Source organism: Crinia signifera, chromosome 1 (genome assembly GCF_055691185.1).
Source record: "Crinia signifera chromosome 1, ASM5569118v1, whole genome shotgun sequence".
Classification (NCBI taxonomy): Eukaryota; Metazoa; Chordata; class Amphibia; order Anura; family Myobatrachidae; genus Crinia; species Crinia signifera.
The window spans coordinates 340,586,499-340,609,482 of NC_139217.1; the positions used below are offsets into that span (position 1 = coordinate 340,586,499).

General features: G+C 41.6%; 1 protein-coding gene across 2 annotated transcripts in view; it reads right to left on the minus strand.

Annotated features, from left to right (window-relative positions):
- Window positions 1-6,166: 6,166 nt before the first annotated feature.
- The window catches only part of TRPV4 (transient receptor potential cation channel subfamily V member 4), an 84,902-nt gene continuing 68,084 nt past the window's right edge, over window positions 6,167-22,984 (minus strand). The window contains exons 13-17 of one of the 2 annotated variants that reach the window (XM_083146220.1): window positions 20,924-21,240; window positions 19,602-19,729; window positions 13,143-13,264; window positions 9,623-9,648; window positions 7,336-7,480 (exon numbers count right to left, since the gene is read on the minus strand). In XM_083146220.1, coding sequence (XP_083002346.1) covers window positions 7,466-7,480; window positions 9,623-9,648; window positions 13,143-13,264; window positions 19,602-19,729; window positions 20,924-21,240 — 608 coding nt within the window. In that variant the 3' untranslated portion in view covers window positions 7,336-7,465. Of the gene's footprint in view, window positions 7,481-9,622; window positions 9,649-13,142; window positions 13,265-19,601; window positions 19,730-20,923; window positions 21,241-22,984 lie in introns of both variants that reach the window. The other variant, XM_083146212.1, reaches the window with a different exon arrangement.

A 22,984-nucleotide genomic window follows, 5' to 3' on the forward strand; every position in this document is an offset into this window, starting at 1 on the left:
TACATTTCCAGGTTTTTGTTCCCACCAGATAGATCAGACAGAAAAAGCTGTACGTGTGTACACACCTGCTTTAGTCCTTTTTGCATGGGTGCTAATGTGCCTGCTACCCGGAAGGACTCTTCAAGCGCTTCTACTGCTGCCAGTACCCTCTACAACTGCTGCAGATTTTATCTGGGATTGGATTGAGGATAGTGATGTCCTGGGCTCAATCAAGTATCTATAAACGCAATTTTAGGATGAGGTTACCGTGGACTTCTGTGCTATGCTCCAGGCTTGTCAGCAATCGATTGATGACCTCGGCGGTCGTACAGACCATCTGTAGATTAAAATGGAGGAAGTCATTCGTTTTCACAATGACCTGAAGCACTAGAGGTGGATATCTCTGCATTAAAGGGTACAATTGCGGATTTGAAGTATAAACCGTGCCGTAACAACCTTAAGCTACAGTTCAATAGTTGCTTACATGATTTTGAAATTGATTTATTCAAGAAACTTTTACCTTGACTTCACAGACGTTCTAAGGCGCAGAACGTACTGGTGGGAGCTCTAGACCAGTGTTGATGAGGGTGCATTACTTTTGCATGAAGGAATCTTTATTGATAGTTGCAAGACCATCATCTGAATCTGCTGAAATATTGGGGTCTCTGCAGTTATTTGGCAATCTTTCTCAAGCCTCTTTGCTTAAAAGAAGTTTTTTTCAACCTCATTAATGTTGCCTAAGTTTCTTGTTTCCAGTGAAGGCTTTATTTGTTTCAATTTCTCCTCCACGCTTCCCCTGACCATCGACTTCAGCAGGACTGGCGCATGGTGGAGAAGTAAACACAAGGAAGGAGAAAATCAGTGTTTTTTTCAATGAAGATAACCTTAAATTAATCAGAAATAGACTCTATACATTGTTAATGTGATAAATGACTATACTAGCTGCAAAGGTCTTGTTTTTAATGGAATATCTACATAGGTGTATAAAGGCCCATTTCCAACAACCATCACTGAAGTGTTCTAATGGTACATTGTGTTTGCTAATCACGTTAGAAGACTAATGGATGATTAGAAAACACTTGTGCAATTATGTTAGCACAGCTGAAAATGGGTTTGCTCATTAGAAAAGCTATAAAACTGTCCCTTTCCTTTGAGTTAGTTGAGTATCTGGAGTATCACATTTGAGGATTCGATTATATTCTCAAAATGCCCAGAAAAATAGAACTTTCATTTGAAACTCGACAGTTTAGCCTCAACAGGCTATTCCATGAGAGAAATTGCCAAGAAATTGAACATTTTCTACAACATTGTATACTACTCCCTTCAGGGATAAGCACAAATGGCTCTAACCAGAGTAGAAAGAGAAATGAGACGCCCTGGTGCACAAATGAGCAAAAGACAAGTACATTAGAGTCTCTAATTTGATAAATAGACACCTCACAGGTCCTCAACTGGCAGCCTCATTACATGTCACCCCAAACTTTTGAACAGTAGTGTATATGCACCATACTTGCCTACCTGACCCTCTCCATGAGGGAGAAAATGCTCTGTTCCTGGACCTCCCATGTAATGTATGATTGCCATCACCTGTGGTTAGCTAGGTAATTGATAAGAAAGGTGTTTCACCACAGGTGATGGCAATCATTCAGTACCAGGGAAGTCCAGGAATAGAGCATTTACTCCCTCATGGAAAGGGTCAGGTAGGCAAGTATGATGTGCACAAATTACCCATCAGGGATCAAGATGGCCAGCACACCAGCTCGAAAGTTTAAAACGAACAATCTTAAATTGATTATAGCTCAATCCAATAGGCATATAAACAGCATAAGCATATTCACCTCATCCTTAGACCGAATATATCAAGGTAATATTGTCAATCAATCGACCTTGATATAGTCGGTCTAAGGATGGGTGAATAAGGTTATCCTGTTTATATGCCTATTGGATTGAGCTATAATCAAATAAATGCGGATTGATCCCCCACAGCAGCTGTGGAGAGGAACTGCCAACAAGTCAGAGACCTCTCAGCACAGCAGGTACCAACTGGGCAAGCCTACAGTGAAACCAATGCTTCCCCATATGTCCGGCGCTGGATGTGCAGCATCCAATATTACACCATAGCCATTTTGCAGTGATTCACACTTGCACAATAGAGGTGTCCCCAGAGACCAGCGCATGTGCAGTAGGCTCTGGCACAATGCCACAGTGTTCTGCGCCACTGGAGAGGAGGGGGCCCAATCTGAGCCTGCACACAGGCCTTATTATCTTAGTGTCTCTTCTGACAGAGTAATGTAGAATTTCATATGCAGATACAGTGACACAGACTCTATATATGCTGCTTATCACTTTGATCAGTGTAATACACTTTTTTTGTGAAAAAGATGTTTGGCACTGGCAGAGTGACTCATGCTCTCTGTTTGCAGAGGTTAAATGAGGAAGGACGCAACTGTCTCTCATATATATCTAATATATAAAAGCGAAAATGTGTCCTGTCTTTCCATAAAAATTAACTGACAAGTGAAGATCGTGAAATTTTACATACAAGCGTATTAAAATACGGCAAAGGCAACAAAAATACATTAGAAATTGGAATGAATTACTATTCATTTTATTTACAAAAACAATTTTTCCTGTACGCTCATTGTGAAGCCTCATGGCATATGGGTAGGGCCTCAGAGCGAGCGTTCTGTGTTGTCATGTTTTGTCATTATCTCAATGTTTATTATCAAAGAGCTTTAGCAGGCTTTGCCAGCATGCTCAGCTCTCTGACTATACCAAATTACGCTTCGCGAACGGAGGTCGTATGTAAACAAACATTGTTTGTTGCCAATATTACTTCAGAAATAATTTTCACAATGTTCTATTGTTTCAAAATGAAGCGAAGATCGTGAAATTTTACATTCGAGTGTGCATTTTCATTTTGATTTAGAAACGTGTCAGCAGTTGTGCAATTTTAGATTTCATTCCACATATTGGGTGGGATTCTCTAATAAATGCGGTTGCATAATCGCATATGCACTAACATATGCGATTATTAAGGCAAAGGACAGCTCTTGCGATAAGAGCTGCCCTTTGCGTTGTGGGCGGCGATGTGCAGCGGGTCCCCCCTCCCTCCCTGGACCCATACCCGGCTCCGCTTCCTCCTCCCTGCACTCGGAAGAGATCGCTGGTCTGGGCAGCGCAGCAGGAGGCTGTCCGTACACAGGTGAGCGGGAGGCGCCGATCGGCAGGGGGTGCACAGGGGACACGAAGGGAAGCATATAGGCTTCCATGGGTTTACGCCATCTAGAACTGGCGTAACCCTCCGCAGCGAGAAAAAAAACAGGGTTTTTATGCCATTTTTTGTTTGCAGCATCTTGCCCATTATCTTCCTTAATATATTATTGTTCTTTTCTGGTACGCATGGAGTTGAAATAATAAAATGCCACTATAGAAAAGAGATAGATATGGTGGAAATAAAAACAATTCCAAGGAATAAAGTGTTAGCGGCAAATAAACAATATTTTCGGACAGTGGAATCTCAAGCACAGAGATTTAGAAGAATGTGATCGCACAGCTCATGCTGTTGCCAGTGCTGCAGAATCTGAGGAAAATAGATAAATTAAGGCTGGAAGGTAGTGCCGACCCCAGTGGATGAATATATATATATATATATATATATATATATATATATATATCACATACACAAACACAGAAATGCATTAGTGATATGTTACACACATTTACAGATGAACCTCAAAAAAACCATGCACCTCAGGTGTGGTTCAACAAGTTTATTTAAAGTAACTAAAACTTCTGATTATACATGAGCAGCTGGGGGTTATTTATTAATTAAAGGTCTGACTTATTTATAGGCTATGGCAATGTTTTCGAAATTGAGCGATTGCAAGTGCGCATACATCACTACTGCAATGCACACGTGCAGAGATTGATCTGTGATTACACCCACAGTGAGGAATCGTTCACAAGTGATTCACATCTAGTGGACATTTTGTGGATGGTAACTGGGATTGACGGCAAAAATGCAAGCATGTTGGGACCATTTTTGTTGAGTGTATCACCTAGGGCAGGGCTGGGCAATTGCGGCCCTCCAGATGTTGAGGAACTACACATCCCAGGATGCTTTGCATTAGTCTTGCTATGTGGCCATGCTGAAACTGATGCAAGGCATGCTGGGATGTGTAGTTCCTCAACATCTGGAGGGCCGCAATTGCCCAGCCCTGACCTAGGCGGGGCATTATTAGGCATGGGCAAGCTGTGCAAATGACACAGTGCACCTGCGGCCAGTGTCTGCACAGTATTCCATGCAGCCTGGCTGTCCTCATGGAGTACTGCTGAAAATGTCCCTCCCATTCTGAAGAATGCTAGAGGAGGTAGTAGCCATTTTGGAAGGGACATTTTACAAGCGGCAAGGAGGCAGGCGCAAACAACAGTACCTGGAAGTGGTGGAACTGCTGAGCCATTGGGGGCCGCCATAAGAGATGCTGCAGTGACTATGGCCGTCAATGGGGGTGTCACAATCTCCCAAAAGGGCACAACTAGCTCCACTTATGGGTGTCTCAATGTTTAAATGCTTGTTGTTGAGATATATTTCTATATAACATTAGTAACAATACGTATTGAGAATATTTTCAAATATTTGTAGGCACTACCCAGATTTAATTATTTTCCATACCATTAGCCAAATCCCTATGGATACCAGATACTCTAATTAACTAAATGTGTTTAACTAAAGAAATATGACCAAAAAAAATCTTACCATAAGTCACTCACTAGTAACAGTAGCAGCTTGCTATGGATGGGTGCACACTAGCACAGATAAGGGGCCTGATTGCATGGCTGTGAATTCGCAGGCCAGGTAATTACTATTACTGTGCATGCGTACGGACCATGGTACACATGCGCAAGGCCATCCTGCAATAAAATCCTACTTCTTTTTTTATTGCTGGCCGTACGCAAGATGAATGACAGGAAGCCAGCATTTGGGAGTGGCAACTGGCATTTTTTGGAAGTGTCAGGAAAGATGCAGGCATGCCCAGGTGTTTTAGGGGAAGGCGTGTGACTTCAGGTCCAGCCCTGAACAGCCTGTTTCTATCGCATCCGCCAAGACCTGGGCTATGCACAGACTGCACACACTAAAAAAATCATTCCATGGTGAATGGATTTGTTGCTATTGGCCAGTCCAGCTAATTTTTGCAAGCCCTGCTAAGCAAAATACCGGCTTGTCTGTGGCAGGATTTCACTCTGACAGGACCGCGTATATCTGTTCCTAGGTCTCCAGAAATTACCAGCCCATCGATCAGGTCTGAATTAGGTCCAAGAAGACCATGGGGTCGATCCCATTAGGTCCGAGGAGCCATTTTCAAGCATTTAAACGCCGCACCCCTATGGAGGTGCGAGCGCTTTTAAGCGAATTCAGACTGCCGTAAAGTGCGCCCGATGCCATGATAATTCACACTCGCGAATCATCTGCACCCAATAGGATTGACCCCCATGTGTGTGATTAATCATGTGCTGCAATGTGTGTGTGTGTGTGTGTGTCGCTCTCTCGCTCTCCTGTAAGGGGGATAATGAATGAGAGTCATCAGCAGGAACTCCTTAACAGTTACAGCAAATCATTCTGATAAATCTGGGAGATTAGGAGTACAATGCCAGACAGCATGAGATTTATGGCTGAAACAAGAACTGCTTGCAGGAGGGAAGACAACTATGGTACAAGGGGCATTACTGTGAGTTGGCTAAATTTGGTGCAGTGGACATTACTGTGTGGGGTATAATATAGTGCTGGGTGCCTTACTGCATGGGGCATAATATAATGCAAGGAGCATTACTGTGTATGTCTTAATATGGTGCAAGTGGCATTTTGGCATGGTCACTTACCATCCTTGCAGGGACTTAGTAAATAATCTCAGGTGTGACTAATATGGCACCCACAGCTGGAATATAAAATATATATTACACTAAAATGTTGTCCTCCATAACTCAGGCACAAGTACTATAATCTTCATTTTGCTGACTGGGGCTCCTATGTGTAGTTTTACACTACTATATTATTTTTCCATACATTAGATGGCTGACATACCTACAATAACAGTATTGATGTGAGACCAATCGTGGTGCTGGTTAATATGATAATGTAAACCGGAAAATACAATTGAAGTCCATACATAATTTAAAAACTTTATACAAAAAGAGGGTTTTAACAATTTAAAATGGCAACTTAAACTACCACACAACAGAAGCAGCAAGGTGCCAGTCTACCAATCCATTAAGAACCATTGGCTCAAGATTATTGTAACAAAGCTCTAAGTGATGTCACTGGTTCCTAATGAATATACAGGCTGTGCATTTAGGAAGATTGGTTAACAAAATGTCTGCCTTAATGGTATATAGATGAGTAATCTTCTATTTAAAACATTTTGCCACAAACTTAAATCCTATTCTGTCGGCTGAAAACATTTTGTACATGAATAAATAAATTTAGATGAGGTGAGTGTGTACAAAAAAAAAATGTTATTAAAAACTCTAAAAAACACTCAAATTATTGTGAAATCTTTATGGACCTAGTAATGCTGAAAACTTTGATAGAAATTAATCTTCTGAATTAACTTTTTCCAGTTACTGTAGTTCACATTTATAGCTTTTTACAAAACTCAGGGAAGTAAAGTTGCTTCTGTCTACAGCTTTACACATTTAAATTCTGACAAACTGACAAAGCATTTTGCATGTAAGGGATTCGGGAAAGCAGTGATCTAAGTAAAAGACAATGCCTTTGACATTTAGGAGGACAATTTCATTAAATTCCAAGTAACTTTACTGCAGAGAGCTAAAAACTTCATCAAAGACATACAGAGAATGGTAACCAATCAAACTGTGTGTGTATTACAAACAAGAATCTTAATACTCTTAAGTAGAGGTATGTTTATATTTTGGTCACTTTCTTTGTATAAATATTTATAATAATTACTAATCTCAAAAGCATGAAATGTACACAAACGGTAGTTAAAAACAACTGCGATATGTAAAATACGCAAAAACTTTTCTCCAATAGAAGAATTTTATGTCCAATGCTGGTTTCTTTTAATAGTATATTCATTTTCAGACACTGTTACTTTTTTTAATAAAAACTTTACAATTAAAAAATAATTTTAAAAATGTAATAAAACATTGCTTTAGAGTTCAGATCCGGAACTGTGGTAGCCGGTTCAGTCTTGTATAAAATGAGCATTTGTGCAAAAATGCAAAGTTCCAGACACTGGTTAGCAGCGCAGATGGAGTTGTATCTCTCTGTCTCTGTCAATAGGATATGTCTGCACCATAAGGGGTGTTTGATGAGCACCTGGTCAGATATTGGTCTCATCTTTTTTCCAGCTCTGCGAGTAGCTTTGCCTTTGGTAGTTTGGATGCGTATTCTGCATATGTTCAAGAGGAACCACAACATCATCAGGATTGTGGACTTTGTTCAGCTCCACCACTCGAGGCACCACTACAGACCACCGATCTACAAAGTAACAGAATAAAACAAATGAGATTTAAATGTTCTGCTAATAAATAAAACATCCAATATTCATGCTTTTGTAAACTACCTCATATTTATATTCAGTTGAAATGGTTACAACCTATGCTAATGCATATTTATCAATTTTAATATATATTTTACAAGTGAGGAGACATCAAGGCCTGATTCTGAGCTGGTAGAATATAAGCAAGTAACTGTTAAGGCCATCATCTACTACAGTGAAGCATCGCATGCGATAGCCCACCCTCAAGCTCCTGGGTGGCAGGAAGATACATCGTATGCGGTCCTTTTGCAGGTTATGTATCATATGTGATCCTTTTCCTGGTTGCTGGATCCGATGGATCCTTGGTGCAGCAGGCACTATCTTTGGAACTGATCCGATGTGCATGGCACTGTGCATTGGATCAGAAATCAGAATCGGAGTTTAAACAGATGCGATTTGGGACCTTTTCATCCAATTCCTCGGTCCGATGCCTTGGAATCAGTTGAAAAGGGCCCAAATCGCACTAGTGGAGGGATACCTCTAGAGAAGAGCACTAACCCTGTGTTTTGGATCTATATTAAGTTTTATGCTTTGGTACTGGTTCTAATTTTGCAAATTCACCCATGTGTTTTGGTTTTGTATCTGTAATTTTGGGAGGAAAAAAAAATCTAAAATCTTTCCACCATTTTGAGAATATTGGCCCCTACATGAAAACTCACAAGGTTCCTGGCTTTGTTGAAAACTCTCTCCAAATACACACCAGAGGGTAGACAGTTTATGTAAAGCATAGCAAGTTAGTACAATGGGCTCCAAATTGCCTGCTTTCCCTCTCTATAGTCAAAGGGACTGTCTGACATGTTCATTTGTAAACTGTCATTATAATAATACTTTACCATTCGATGGAAGTTTAGTTTCAGATTGAGTCAAGATAGAGGAGTCTCTAAAATTCTTTGAGAACTGACCAGCTGTCAAAATGTTTTGTTCTCATCACCATTGGGTCTGATAGAAAAGATGAGTTTTTCCTGGCAACAACCACAGCACTAGCACTTGGTTGCTGCTCCTGCTCTTCTGTCAACTGATTGTGATAGACTCACAGCACTTATATTACTAATGCATTGGCATGGCACCTACTGAACATTACTTTAACAAAATGCCACTGCCTGATCCTAAACACAAACAAGTTTTACAAAAATAACAACTTCACACTGTGATTTACATTGCTTCTATTATTAATGCAGTGCCACAGCCTGACCCTGAACAAATTTTTTTTTATTTTTTGGATGTTTTTGTTTTTACACACGGTTGTAAATCACCATGCATTATAGTACTCATGGAAGACACACCAAAAGTTTCTTGCAGGCACCAGTTTGCACTAGGGTTAAGGTTGGGTACTTGTGTACTAGCACGGCGCCCCGATAATTAGTCGCCCGATTTTTTAGTCACATCGCATGCCATACACCCGATGGCATGCGATGCGATTTTAACTCATATTCGATATTAAATTGTATAAGCACCCTAATGGGTGCTTACAATGCTTAAATGCACCCCCACGCCACCCCCCAAGTAGAAACGTGAACCCGAAGCATGGCGAGCGCAGCGAGCCCGCGAGGGGCGGCGGTACGGGTCCTACGACCTTTTCATACCCCCACTATCCATGTCGGCGTGGAGTTGAGAATAGAAAGTGTGACGAGCGCGGCGAGCCCCGTGAGGGGACGCGGATACCTGTGAAGCCCGCGAGGGGACGCGGATACCTGTTAAGGTATCCGTGTCCGCTCGCCACACTTTCTATTCTCAACTCCACGCCGACGTGGATAGTGGGGGTATGAAAAGGTCGTAGGACGTGTACCGTAGGACGTGTATTTTAAAATTGTATGCCATTGTACAACATCGGCCGATATTGCGTCGCATCGCATGCGATATGGTCTGCGATGCGATGGGCGCCGTGCAAGTACACAAGTACCTATTGTTGCACTGCGAACAAAAGCAAAAAAACACCACCACCAATAGGCACCCAGGTTTAATGGTCAGTTAAGTTACTTAATGCTGCCCTGTATCTGGAGCTCTGGTTTGCACTGTGAGCATCGACAAAAAACTCCTCCACCAATGTGCACCCAGGGTTAATGCTTCGTTAAGGTACTTACAGTATCCGTGTGATACACTTCCTGCACTAGAAGAATAAAAAAATATTTTGCTAACTATCTACATCAAAACTGGCTTGGCCAGTATTAACACTAAAGTAAGGAACACATGGCTGCCCATCAAACCATGTACACTTGTACACTTTGGTTGTAATCTGAATGGAAAGACTGAAAGGGCCTTCCTATATCCAACACCGTCAGCGATTATGTGTGAAATAGCACCCTAATTCCTGCAGGAGGGAATGATATTGAATCCAAAACACTGGGAAGATGATGTTTTGTCTTGTTTTGGAATCCTAGAAAGGCAGGAAAACTAATGCAAGTTTAAATAGGCTGAGATTCTAGAAAACCCAGGCTGCACATCCATAGTAACTGTGCGCCTGCACAAACCATGAGCAAATAGATTTAGTATTTTTGTATGCAGGATAAATACTAGCTAGTTTTACATTTAGCACACAAATACTGGGGCATGTTTGTTTCTACACAGCAAGTTAGACTAGAATTGGGACCATCCTCTCTATAAAACTGTGCGCACATTATAAAACTGCCCCAGCAGCATCACAAAATGACTTAATCAATGTGCAGCATTACTTAGCAGTGGCAGTTTTTACATATGGGCTGCAGTGTATGTACTAAAACCATTAGGTTTTGTCTAATTTCCTATTATTTACTATAATGGGATCTCTGCAAAAAAATAAGCAACCGCCTTCGTTTACTGAGCATGCTTGTGTTTACACATAGGATACAAGCCAAGCTCTCCTCTCCATTTATTTACCTGGTTGGATACCGGCTGTGGCTATTTAGGAACAGAACACCCTTGTATTTAAATTCTGGAGAGTATGGATCTATTCATGAGGCTGAATGGACCCATTACAAGTGTAGAATTTCTAGTCCCCACATGTATTAGGTAACCAACCAATTCATCATTAGGGGCTGTTGCATATTGAACGGATACCATCTTCAGATGGCGTAAATTCCTTCCTACTGGAAGGCCCCCAGCGGACATTTCAAAATTGAATGGAGATTGAATGGTTTTTCTACATTCGATGCAGATTCGATCCCAATGCGCGCTCCAGTGTAGTGTAAATCAAATCGAAAAATAGTCTTGTCAGGCAAAACTATATAGTACAGATCTGTACTATATATAGTCAAATTGAATGCATTTTGAGTACCATTCGATTCAATCCCAATCGAATTAGGATAGAATTGCATGCAAAATCGCACCGTGTGTACCCACTATTAGCCAAGATGTACTATTGCCATTACATTTGTGGATTGTTTACTTCTAGCATCAAAACATGCCAACAGCATTACAACTGCTCTATTAGACATGCTGCTACCACATAAAACACATTGAAGTGGGGAGAGAAACAAGTGAACTGTTCAAAACCTGTAGTTTTTCCTAGATGACAAAAGTCCAGGACATCTAATTCATCTGTATAGTAAATCAGGCCTACCTACTCTTCCACACTCTCGAGGGGCTCATCTCCTCTCTTGTGTGGAACAGGAAACGGGTGCGTATTCGACAGAGGGTCTTGACCAGGCCCAAGGCTAGAGGTGGGCTAGGATTACCCGACTTTTGGCTTTATTATCTTGCCTCCCAGATGGTTTTTTTGAGATCCTGGTTACAGGCAGGACAGGACACAGAGTTGGTCAGGGCTATGGTTAAGGCAATAACCCCTGAATATTCCCCTCTACATCTTCTCCTTTCGGGAGAAATTAAGTCTGCTTGGCCACCATTCCTTATTCAAGCTTTAAAAATTTGGAAGAACCTGGAGAAGTTACTTGGGAGTAGAGGGATGGACCCAGAAACCCCCCTGTATAATCCCAGGGTGTTTAAAGAACTAGAGGAACTTCAGGTCAAACAGGTTTGGGGGACAAAAGGACTCTTGGAGGTGGGGCAGCTCTATGAGCTGGGATGTTTTTGCCCCTTCTCGATTTTGAAAGAGCAACTACAATTGGATAATTCATACTATTTTCGATATATACAGTTAAAATCGGCATTACATGCTCAGTTTGGCCCCCGGGACCCGGTTCTTGAGGAATCAAAAGTTAAATGCCTCCTGAAGAAAACCAAGCCTTGTCATATATTAGCTCAAACATATAGAGCCCTGCAGGAAAAAACTAGTGAGGATAAATTGCTTCCCCTAAAAGCAAAATGGGTGGCGGAAATAGGGGATATCAATGATGATGAATGGGCAGAATCCCTTGCTAATATATTTAAAGCAACAACTCAGTTAAGATTTCAACAGATACAACTCTTCATCCAACATAGGTCTTATATCACTCCGGTCCATTTAGTAAAATTTGGAGGAAGGGTAGAACCAACATGCCCTAAATGTAAGAAGCCTGAAGGCACCTTTTTCCACCTGATATGGGAGTGTCCAACCATAATAACATTTTGGGAGCAGATAATTAATCATCTTGTGCAGTTGGGGATCCCTAAAAGAGCGTGCACCCCTGGGCTGTGCCTTCTGAGCATAAAGGGAGAGCATATAATCCCAAGGAACATATGGGAATTGACAATTAACCTATGTGCCATTGCAAAAACATGTATAGCTAGGAAGTGGATGGCGGAGGAGGCCCCAGCGTGCTCGGAATGGACAGCCCTGGTAAGGAGCACGCTTGATCACGAGAGATATACATATACAGCTAGGGGGGCAGAGAGGAAATTTAAGGCAATATGGTCCAGATGGATCAATCTAACTCAGGGGTAGTTGTCTGAAGTTGTGGTGTGTTTTCTTAAAGAGACATAAGGGTACCAGGCCTAAGGCGAACTGTGGAAGGTGGGAGGTTGAAGCTTGTTCAAGGGTAGGGGTAGTATGTTGAGTATGTTTGCGGTATCGACCGATATGCTTGGAAAAGGGTGGGAATAGAGATGTGACATATCCCCGCATTCGAATAGGGTTGGAACAGTGGCAGCACTATTACATAGATTTGAGCCACACGGTTGGATTTTTAATTATGGTTATCACTTAAATTCAAAAAGTCCCGAGCAGCAGGAAAGTGCTTCACTATAGTATTTAGGTTTAAAAACAGGTTCTAAGGTGGCTAATATAACCACCCTTAAAATAAATAATAAATAAAAAAAAAAAAAAAAAAAAAAAAAAAGAGAGCACATTTGATATATATCATTTACTCCACTTGTAAAACACATGTTAAGTGAATAGACCTGGTATTATGTGGATATTAATGCGATGGTAAAAGGTCTATACGTATCACCTTTTTAACACTTTTAGGTAGCACTAGATAGGTTAGGATTGGAACTAGCACTCTGTGATATCCTTGAGGACCACGAATAAGTAGGCCCACTGCCCTCCCCCTGGTCATGGAAGCGTTGAGTTAGCCCAACGGGGGCTCAATTCCCACTATTATACCATATCGGTCGAAATCGGGAGTCTTTTGTTAAGCTGTACTTCAGTATTTATGTGTTTGTACGTAATCTGTAATCAATGTATGTAAGTTTTTTTTTGCATATTGAAAATAAAAAAGTATTAAAAAAAAAAAAAAAAATCAGGCCTACCTCTCCGGAGACGCCCCACAGTTTGGGAGAACCCATAGTATTGATAAGTATCATTCTTTCCAGGATCCTCATTAATGATACCAAGATTCTGATTCCAGTGCGACCAATTCACTTCATCCACCCTAAAATAATAATAAAAAAATAATATACAGTATAATCAGCATGACTATATATATCAGAGAATTGCAAACTTAATTCTGAAGTTCTTTGCTTTGAAATGAAACTTTTAAATAAGACAGAACCCTTGCAACTCCTGCGTGGGTTTCCACTGGGTACTCCAGTTTCCTCCCACAATCCAAAAATATACTGGTAGGTTAATTGGCTCCAAACAAAAGTAACCTCAGAATGTCTGAGTGCACGTGAGTACATGTGGTAGGGAATATAGATTGTAAGCTCCACTGGGGCAAAGACTGATGTAAATGTTCAAATATTCTCTCTGTAAAATGCTGCAGAATATGTGTGCGCTATATAAGAAACTGTTAATAAATAAAATAAATAAATAAACTCCAAAAAAAGATGCAACCTTATTAAAAATGGATACAATGGTCCTGATTCAGACCTGATTGCTCATCTGTAAATTTGCAGATGACTGCGAGTGGTTAGCCGCCACCCAGACAAAGTGAAAATCCGCCATGTGTAAATCTGCAAGTGAATTGTAAAATTGTAACAATACGCTATCCTGTCGCACATCCAAGTTTCATGTTGATCTGATCATGCGTCACCTTTCCATGTTGACCTTCATTGCTTGTGTCAACATATTGTCACCATCAACCTTGTGCACGTTGACTAAATATACCACACCACAGACACACACTAAGGGCCTAATTCCGGTCGGCTCACTAAGCCGCGGTTGGTAGCGGCTAAGTGAGAACCTTACCATCAAATGATTTTTCCTGCCTTTAGAAATAAAAGTCAGTCTAAACTGACTTTTATTTCCTCCGCAGATTACCGAAGATGGGGCGGGCAATGACGTCCTGTGACGTCAGCCCCCCCCCGCCCTGAGCAGGAATCGGGGGAAATACGTGCAATAAACCACTGGACCGTTAAAATACTACATCGACTAGTGCAATAAACCACTGGACCGTTCTTACGTGGCAAGGGTGGTGTGGGGGAGGGTTTTTTTCATGCAAAAGTATTTCTAAGAAAGTATGTGTAAGCAACATTAATCTGCTTCCATCCGATTTCATACAAGTATATGAAATTGGATGGAAGCAGATTAATGTTGCTTACACATACTCTATTAAAAATACTTTATCATGAAAATAGATTTTACGGGATTTTCAGATGTTTTCTGTGGTTCAATTAAACTTTTTATTACGCATCACTGCTGCAAACCATATGATCTAATGTAAAAAAACAGTCATCCATCCATTATTATCGACGATCTAAGATATTTTTGATCTTTCACATTATAATTGATAGTGTTGATGAATACCATCTTCCTTAACAGAACAATGCGGCAGTTTTTCTATTTCGATTGAACGCTTGATTAAAGTCAATTTTAACCATTTATGTTCCATTGCTTTCTGAGCCTCATATTTCACCTGGGGTATTTGGTTTAAAAGCCTGCCAAACCAAGACAACCTTTTCATTGCATGGAAGAATTAGCACAAAATAGACAAAGGTCTAATGAGGTCTAATTATGAATCAATAACAGATATTCCATTAAATACTGTCATAATTGCTAGTCACTGCCTGTCTCTCATATTTACTAGAAGATTTAAATACCATCTGTTAATTCATGCTGTGCCTTGTGGTATAGCCGGAGACTTCATTAATATGCAAATTAGAATGTGGTTTTTAGTACAGTATCCACCACAGCCCCCTCCCTAATGATCATGAGTGATGCCTCTGGGAGCCTATCTGGTCTAACCCCTTTCTTGGCAAGTGAAGTATAAATGCCAAGAACTAGACTATACATAAGTAAACGTATAGATCGGAGCTAGACACGTTTTAGAAAGTGCATTAAAAACAAACCACCTGATTTGAATACTAACATTCTAATTTATAAGCAGAAGAAAAATAAAATACAGAAGTAGTCATGGACAAGAGAAAAGTATGCAGTTGCCTGCCTTACAATACTGCTGTACCGAGAGAGAGAGAGAGAGAGAGAGAGAGAGAGAGAGAGAGAGAGAGAGAGAGAGAGAGTTGTGCCTTCCTCACATGCTATGCAGAGTGCAATCACATACAGTGAGGTGATCTCAGATGAGAAATTATTTACCGGTAGTTCCCTTTGTGCTGAAATTGCTTGTAAATTGCTGTATAATCAGGGAGATGTGTTTGTGGACTGATAATGCACAAACTAGCAGTAAGTAAACTATTCTGTAAATGCAATGGATGTTCTCAATCATCCCATTCCCGTTTCTACAATAGTTTTCTGATTTGGCCAATTAAAAAAGAAAAAGAAAAAAAACGATTTACTGGAATTATGTACATCAAAAAGTAACTGTATTTAATTTACATACATTTAAAAAAAAAAACATCCCAGGGCTCCCACTCCTACTTGGAGATGGCAGAGGAATATATACACAGTCTGATTTTTAATTTAGGTAAATGTTTAATACACTTATCTAAATGAAACATACAATAGCATATATATATGTATCATATACACATACATACACTTCATATATTAGTGGTTTTACCTGCTCTATAAGCTAATTTGCTTGCTTGCACTTTTCCATATTAAATAAGCATTGTATTAATGTTAATAAAAAGAAATGCTAAATAGATTTTATTTTTTAAATTAATTAGGTGAAATTAAAGTACTCAACGTTAGAAGCATTAGCCTAGAGATTAACCTGATCTGCATCATTTATCCTCAGATAATAGCTTTGATTGAACAACACCACAGACTTTGCTACTTAAGGTCCATACACACTGGGCGACTATGCCCAGCGTGTATGGAGAGCGATGACCGCTGTCATCGCTGCGGGGAAAGCCGCTCAGTGCATACACACTGAGCGGCTTTCCCCCTGCCTGGCGCCGACAGAGGGGGGGTAGCGGCGTTGCATAGCGGAGCGCTATGCAAAGCCGTCCTGGAAGCCGCTCATCTGCTGATATAACCAGCAGATGAACGGCTTTCCCGGCGATGTTGCAGGAGCGTGCAGCAGCGCTCATCGCTCATCATTGGGCCATACACACTGGCCTCCTGTTCTGAGCGACTTTCAGCTCAAAGTCGCCCAGTGTATATGGGCCTTAGCCACACCATGTTTTTTTTTTTTTTATGTGTCTCTCAATTTGCAACTTTACTTTCTGACAAAAAGACTACTTCTCTAGGTAACTATTACACTAATTCAGGAAAACATATGCAATCCAGCATGGACAGACTGGGGCAGCTTAATAGCTCTGGCATGCGTTTGTGCACATCAAGGGAAGCATGACCATGGCTCACAGAGGGATGTTCCATGAGTCAGACCTTGCAGTTCACCCCATCTATGTTTGTCCACCTTCTGGAAAGACAGGCAGAGTGCAAATACAGAGCTAGCCAGCCTGGATCCATGTGTGGCTGCAACATCCAAACATTGTCAGATGGTCGGTTCAACTCTGCGATCCAGGTGCAAAGGCAAGATAGAGGACTGATATGCTTAATATGACATTTTACACCGATTACTTTGCGTCAAAAATACTAATCCTAAATATCTAGAACAATAGAAGTGAATTTGTATGTGACAAAGGGGGTTATTCTGATTCAATCAGTCTCCCGCATGTTTGCATGGGGGACCGATTGTTCGCGACTGCACATGCGCATAGGTTTTTATGAGCATATGCAGCCACTGTGTGCGAGCGCCTACAGAAGTCCGGGCGGGGGCATGGAGGGGCGGATCGCGGGACTTGCCTATGGGAACACCCATAGTTTCATGGGTGTTCCCATGGTAATTCCCCGATGACGTGGGTGCGGGGAGTGGGCTGCTGACGTCAGCGGATGCCAGTTGCCCACCCTGTCCTAGCACAGGGCGCCTGCAGACCAGAGACACCATAGAGGTGTCTTAGATCTGAGAGCGCTGAAGAAATCATTCGATGGTCACTGACCATCGAATGATTTCTCCCAAAGCTGCGAATGGATGATTATGCAAATCATCCATTCGCATGCCCGCAAGGGTTCTTATGTAATGTCACATGGATGTCACATGCTTTCCCCTAAAACACATGGGTACGCCTGCATTTTCACTGACGCTCCCGGAAAACAGACAAAAACTAGCAGGATTTTATTACAGCATGGCCTCGCGCATGCATACTATGGGTCTATCGATAATCGTCCGGCGTGCAAATTCGCAGCCATGCGATCAGGTATGAATAAGGCCCTGTTTTCACAAACTATATGTATACCCTCAGCAAGAAATGTGATACCAGCCCTGATCCTTTGACTTCACATGAGAGTTTTTTTGGTGAATGTTTTCCCCAATGTTGCCAACTATATAATATTAGCAGTATGATCTTGAAAGCTTACAGGGTTCTTAAAGTGAAAACATTAGCCTCACACAAGTAAATGGAAAAGTCAAATGATTAAAATGAATCACTTAAAAAAATAAGTATAGGCTATGCCAGATTTCAACAGATACAACTTTATATCTTGCATAGGGTTTATTGGACTCTGTGCAGACTGTGCCGCATTGGTGGCTCATCGTCTGATAATTGCCCTATATGTTCTGCACCGGCTGCTGATTTCTGGCACCTTCTCTGGAAGTGCCCCCAGATTTCTTCTTTCTGGGTGGCAATAACAAATTCGATTAGGGATAATGGAATACAGTTTCCATTTTTGAACCCTCGTGTTTGTTTGGGTTAGAGATCCGGGAGACTCTTCTCCTCAGGGCCGTCTTAACAGCAGTGTGGGCCCTGGGCAAAGCAATGCACTGGGGCCCTTACCCAATATCCCCTCCTAGGGGTGGGGGGTGCTATCAGCAGCAGCTTTGATGTCCCACGGCTGGCAGGGGGTGCTCTATCTTCCATTCAACATGTAGGACCTGAAGCAGTAACTTCTGCTAATTACTCCTTTACTGCACAGGTGGTGGGAGGGTGAACACTAATGTGTGGAAGGGGGCAATAAGCTGAATAAAGGGTCCCTTGTAAATGACTTCCAGGGAGGTAGGGGGTGATTTATACGCAGGGGAGGGTTGGATAATGGAGTGGGCTTAATATTCTTCATATTCCGGTGAAAGGGCAGCTTGTTTGACTGCAGATATAGCCATTATCTGGAAATAGATTTGTTAGCTTTCAATAGTATAAAAACCTAGAGTCCCAACTTTCAGGAGGTGCTGGGAACTTGGGGATCAGAGATCAGGAGCCAGAGCAATCCATTGACAAAAATATAATACTGTACACCAGACGTTTGGAGCTGGAGCAGGGACCGGCTGCTGGAAGGCTGATATCTCTGGTTCTGGGCATGTTAGAGACAAGCCGCTAGTGTCGACAGAAAGGGGAGAGGTCCCAGCTTTTGGAATATACTCTCAGAAAAACACTAAGTCAGACAGACCCTGAGAAATATGACTGGGAATTGCACTTAACAGGTCGGATGTGGACTGCTGCTTTGAAGTTGGATATCTCCAGTTCCACAGGGCTGCTTTTCAAAATTGGAAAAAGGGGATCCTCAGCTATCAGAATAGGGCCCTTATACACCTGGGGCCCCCGGGCAAGTGCCCATTAAGCCCATACGAAAAGACGGCCCTGCTTCTCCTTTCAATGTCTTTATATTAATAATCTCCTTACTTTATCCCGTGTGTGCATAGCCCAAACTTGGATGGCTCGTGACCCCCCGACAAATGATGTTTGGGTGGCATTAATTAATTCTACACTTGCACATGAACGATTTTTGTATGCGGAGCGCAAATGCCTGACAAAATAGGAGAAGGTTTAGGGACTGTGGAATGCATCTAAAAACTCTCTGGTACATAGCGATTCTTAAAAGTAGATTGGTTGTCTCTGCGCCCTCCAGCCTGCCTATGTATTAAATGTTTTCTTGTAATATTTTGCACTGTCATTTTCTTAGGCATATTGGGCCCTATTCTAGTTCACTCTTTCTGACAAAATCCTTCTTAGATGGACAAAACCATGTGCACTGTAGGTGGGGCAGATGTTACTTGTGCAGAGAGAATAAGATTTGGGTGGGGTTTTACTTCAAAGTGAGATCTATATTGCAGTGTAAAAATAAAGCAGTCAGTATTTACAATGCACAGAAACAAAATAACTCATCCAAATCTAAATCTTTCTGCACATTTTACATCTGCCCCCCTGCAGTGCACATGGTTTTACCCATCTAAGAAGGATTTTGTCAGAAAGAGTGAACTAGAATAAGGCCCATTGTATCAGGCACAATGTGATTTGTGATTTGTGTTTTGTTTTGGATATATTTTATGTATGTTTTCATAAAAAAAAATATATATTTGATTTATAAAAACGAAATAAATAAGTATAGGCTATATTTGCCATATGTGAAAAACCTTCCAAAGTTATAAATGTTACCTAAAACACCATCGACGATCAGGGGTTCCATCGGAATTCTTTCCAACGGTTACCATCTCTCCAGAACGAAAAGCTTTTCTTATGAACACAGGAAACGACCTCTCTATGTCCAAGATGGTTGTGGCCCACTAAAATAAAGATCATTTGTTATTTGAGTGGTCTTGTGTATTAATGGAATATGACGATATTTAAAGGTCAGTTAAAAGTCCCCCATCCACATATACTGTAATAAACAGTGTGCAGAGGTGTACTCATACATCTTGCTGCAGTTACGCGGAGTAGCCACTCTTGGCAAGCCATGTTGTGTGAGAGTTTTCTAGCGTTGGGCTTCTTTTTTTTTATAAAAATGCAATGCGACTAGGACGCACCAGGAGACGGTGCCAACTCATTTGTCTATATGTGTGCGACTGAATCTCTGAGTCTGAATACAAAGTGCTACAATGTAGCAGAAGCAGTTTTTTTTCCAAAGCAAGTTCTGTTCCGTATACAGACTCAGTCACACACAGATATACAAGTGTCATATCAAATGAATCAGCAATTTCTCCATGCGTCCTAATCACATTTCGTAGTGATGAAGAAGTATGGTCATAAAAAAAGACACCCAATGTTAGCAGAGCTGTGCAGAGCCTACCAAATCACTCACACCAGACGGCTAGCGCTGCATTGCGGCTAAGGACCTTATTCAGGTCTGTTCATTGGCCTGCGTGGGTTCGCGGGGTCCGATGTTTGCGTATGTGCAAACTGTTCGCTGGGTGCATGCACCCATCTTTGCGGGCGAAGGGCATGCGGCACCGGCATATGAGAACGCCCAGCGTTTCATAAGCGTTCCTATGAGAACGCTGGTCGTTCTCATGCTAATGCGGCCGTGACCGACAGGTGGGGGGGTGGGCAGCTGACATCACCGGATGTCAGCTGCCCGCCCACTCCCTCCCCCGAGCATACACGCATATGTAAGGTTGCTCAGAGCAACCGTACATATGCGTGCACCTTACACATCTTTCGATGGTTGGCGACGTGCCTCACGAATGGTGTGCCAGCATTCCGCCATTCGCAAGGCGGGATCTGGAACACTCGCCAGAATGCAAATTTGCATCTGAGTGAATGAACCAGAATAACCCCCAATATGTATGAGGACTAATCTGTATGTTAGCTAAAGAGTTTTAAAAAAATGAATAGAATTCTAGATACCTGAGACTGTGACTATAAAGGCTGCCCAATGGTCATGGAAGGAACCATCTGACCACTACCTGTTGCTATTCAAAAAACATTTTGATCTACTGCATCTAAAAACACAGTTGTAAATCACTTTGGATTTAAGTTACCTGTAACTTCCAGATCTGTTTGCTCTCCTTTGACACTTGCCCAACTGTTTCCCCCATTAAAGCGATTAACATGTTAAGTAGGAGGACAAAGGTGAGAATAATGTATGTAACCAGCAGGATGATGAAGACGGCTGGGTACTTGGCACTATTGATCATCTCCAGGTCCCCCATCCCTATTGTCAGCTTGAAGAGATCCAGAAGGAATTTGCTGAAGGTACTGCTGTCTCGACATGACGGATATTGCGGCATTGTACAGTTTTTCCCATTCTCGTCGCAAGTCTCCTCTAAAGAGCAGGGATTCAGCAGGGACACCAGAGCTAGAAGGAGAAGCCAGGAATCACATCCTTCACTTAACATATCTTTACTGCACACTCACCATTTCATTATAACACAGCAACAAACCATGCTAAATTACAGACAACTGCTTTGCAATTTGTATACACAAGCCCCTTATTTACGTAGCTAAAAGTAAAAATGTGTTTTTATTTTAAACTTCAAATGAACCGCAACTGACGCTACATGGTACTGTGTCCTTAAATGCATATGTAATTTTGCTTGCAGCCCTAAGTGGTCTTTGTTTAGTATTGGACTTGCTTCAACTATTTGTGTTTTTTTCCTTAAAACTTATAGAGGTATCCTATTGGTTAAAAAAAAAGTGCAGAGATCTACACAACATTTTCTAGGCACATGGCAGGGCGGGACCTGGGGAGTGGGGCGGCCTTGTCCTATGACTGCGGCCACAGGTTGTAGTTGTGGGCAATAAGACGACCCAGTTTGAATCAGCCACAATATTATTACCGATGCTAATGGGATAACCTCTTAGAATGTGATATATGTAGTGTTAGCACCTCGGTACATTATATTTTGTTTGCAAAATTATTTTTATTGTGGCTTATTAAATGGTTGAAAGCAGTTACAATAATGTTGACAGACACTAAGACATAAGTCAACAATAATAGGTATTGTCCAGTTTGCAATGATTTGGTCAAAGGCAGACAAAATAAAAATTAAAAAAAGATACATCAACACCTGGTAAAGCCAATATTAAGCCATTTATCAACTTAAATGAAACAAAATCTTAAACAAAAAGAGGAATACCAATAATACCTCACCCAGGGCAGGATGTGTCATGTATATATATATATATATATATATATATATATATATATATATCATGCAACACATCCCACCACTTAACGTACAACAGTACTACAGTGCACAGCCAACCGCCTGCGCACAGAGCCAGATTAAGGTCTAAATGGGCCTGGAGCTGAAAATTATCAATGGCCTATTATGCGCAATAATAGGGGTTGTGGCCTAATAATGTGGGGGGCGTGACCAGTGTTCTAGTTGGGTGGTCTGCTCATGGGTGTGCCTCTATTTTTGTAAATACTTTCAACTAATTATATATGCCTGGAAAAAGCAGAGGACTGACATAGGAAAAATGCAGGGAGATATCCAAAGGTGCACACGCAGGATGCCGATGTCCTAAGATACTTGCGGGGTGAGGCGGCACTCCAGTCAGAATAAAATAGTGTGCCGAGCGTAGCAAGGCACCGTGCCCTCTGCTTGGCGAGTGCAGCGAACCCGAAAGGGGGAGCGATCCACAGTCCCCCCTTGTCGGCATTGCGGCGGTCGGGAGTCCAGCGTCGGTATTTCAACCGCCAGCATATCATACTGGACCCCATATATCCCTTAGACAAATCATGCAACACAATAGTAACCACTTTATACTGTACACACCCCTTTATACTCTTACACATTATGCCACATGGAATGAGAAAAAAATTCACACTGACTGAGCCCAAATTCACACTATGGTTCACGGATTGAGTCAAAATTCACGTTATGCCACACAGATTAAGGCAAAAATTCACATTCTGCCACATGGATTGAGCCAAAATACACACTATACCAAACAGATTGAGCAATAATGCACAATATGATTCATAAACGGGCATTGTGCGCCAAAGGTGTGCATTAAAAATTACACCATAATATCCATTACATGTTAAGCCACACACCATAATGTCCATTACGTATTAAGCCAAACACAATAAT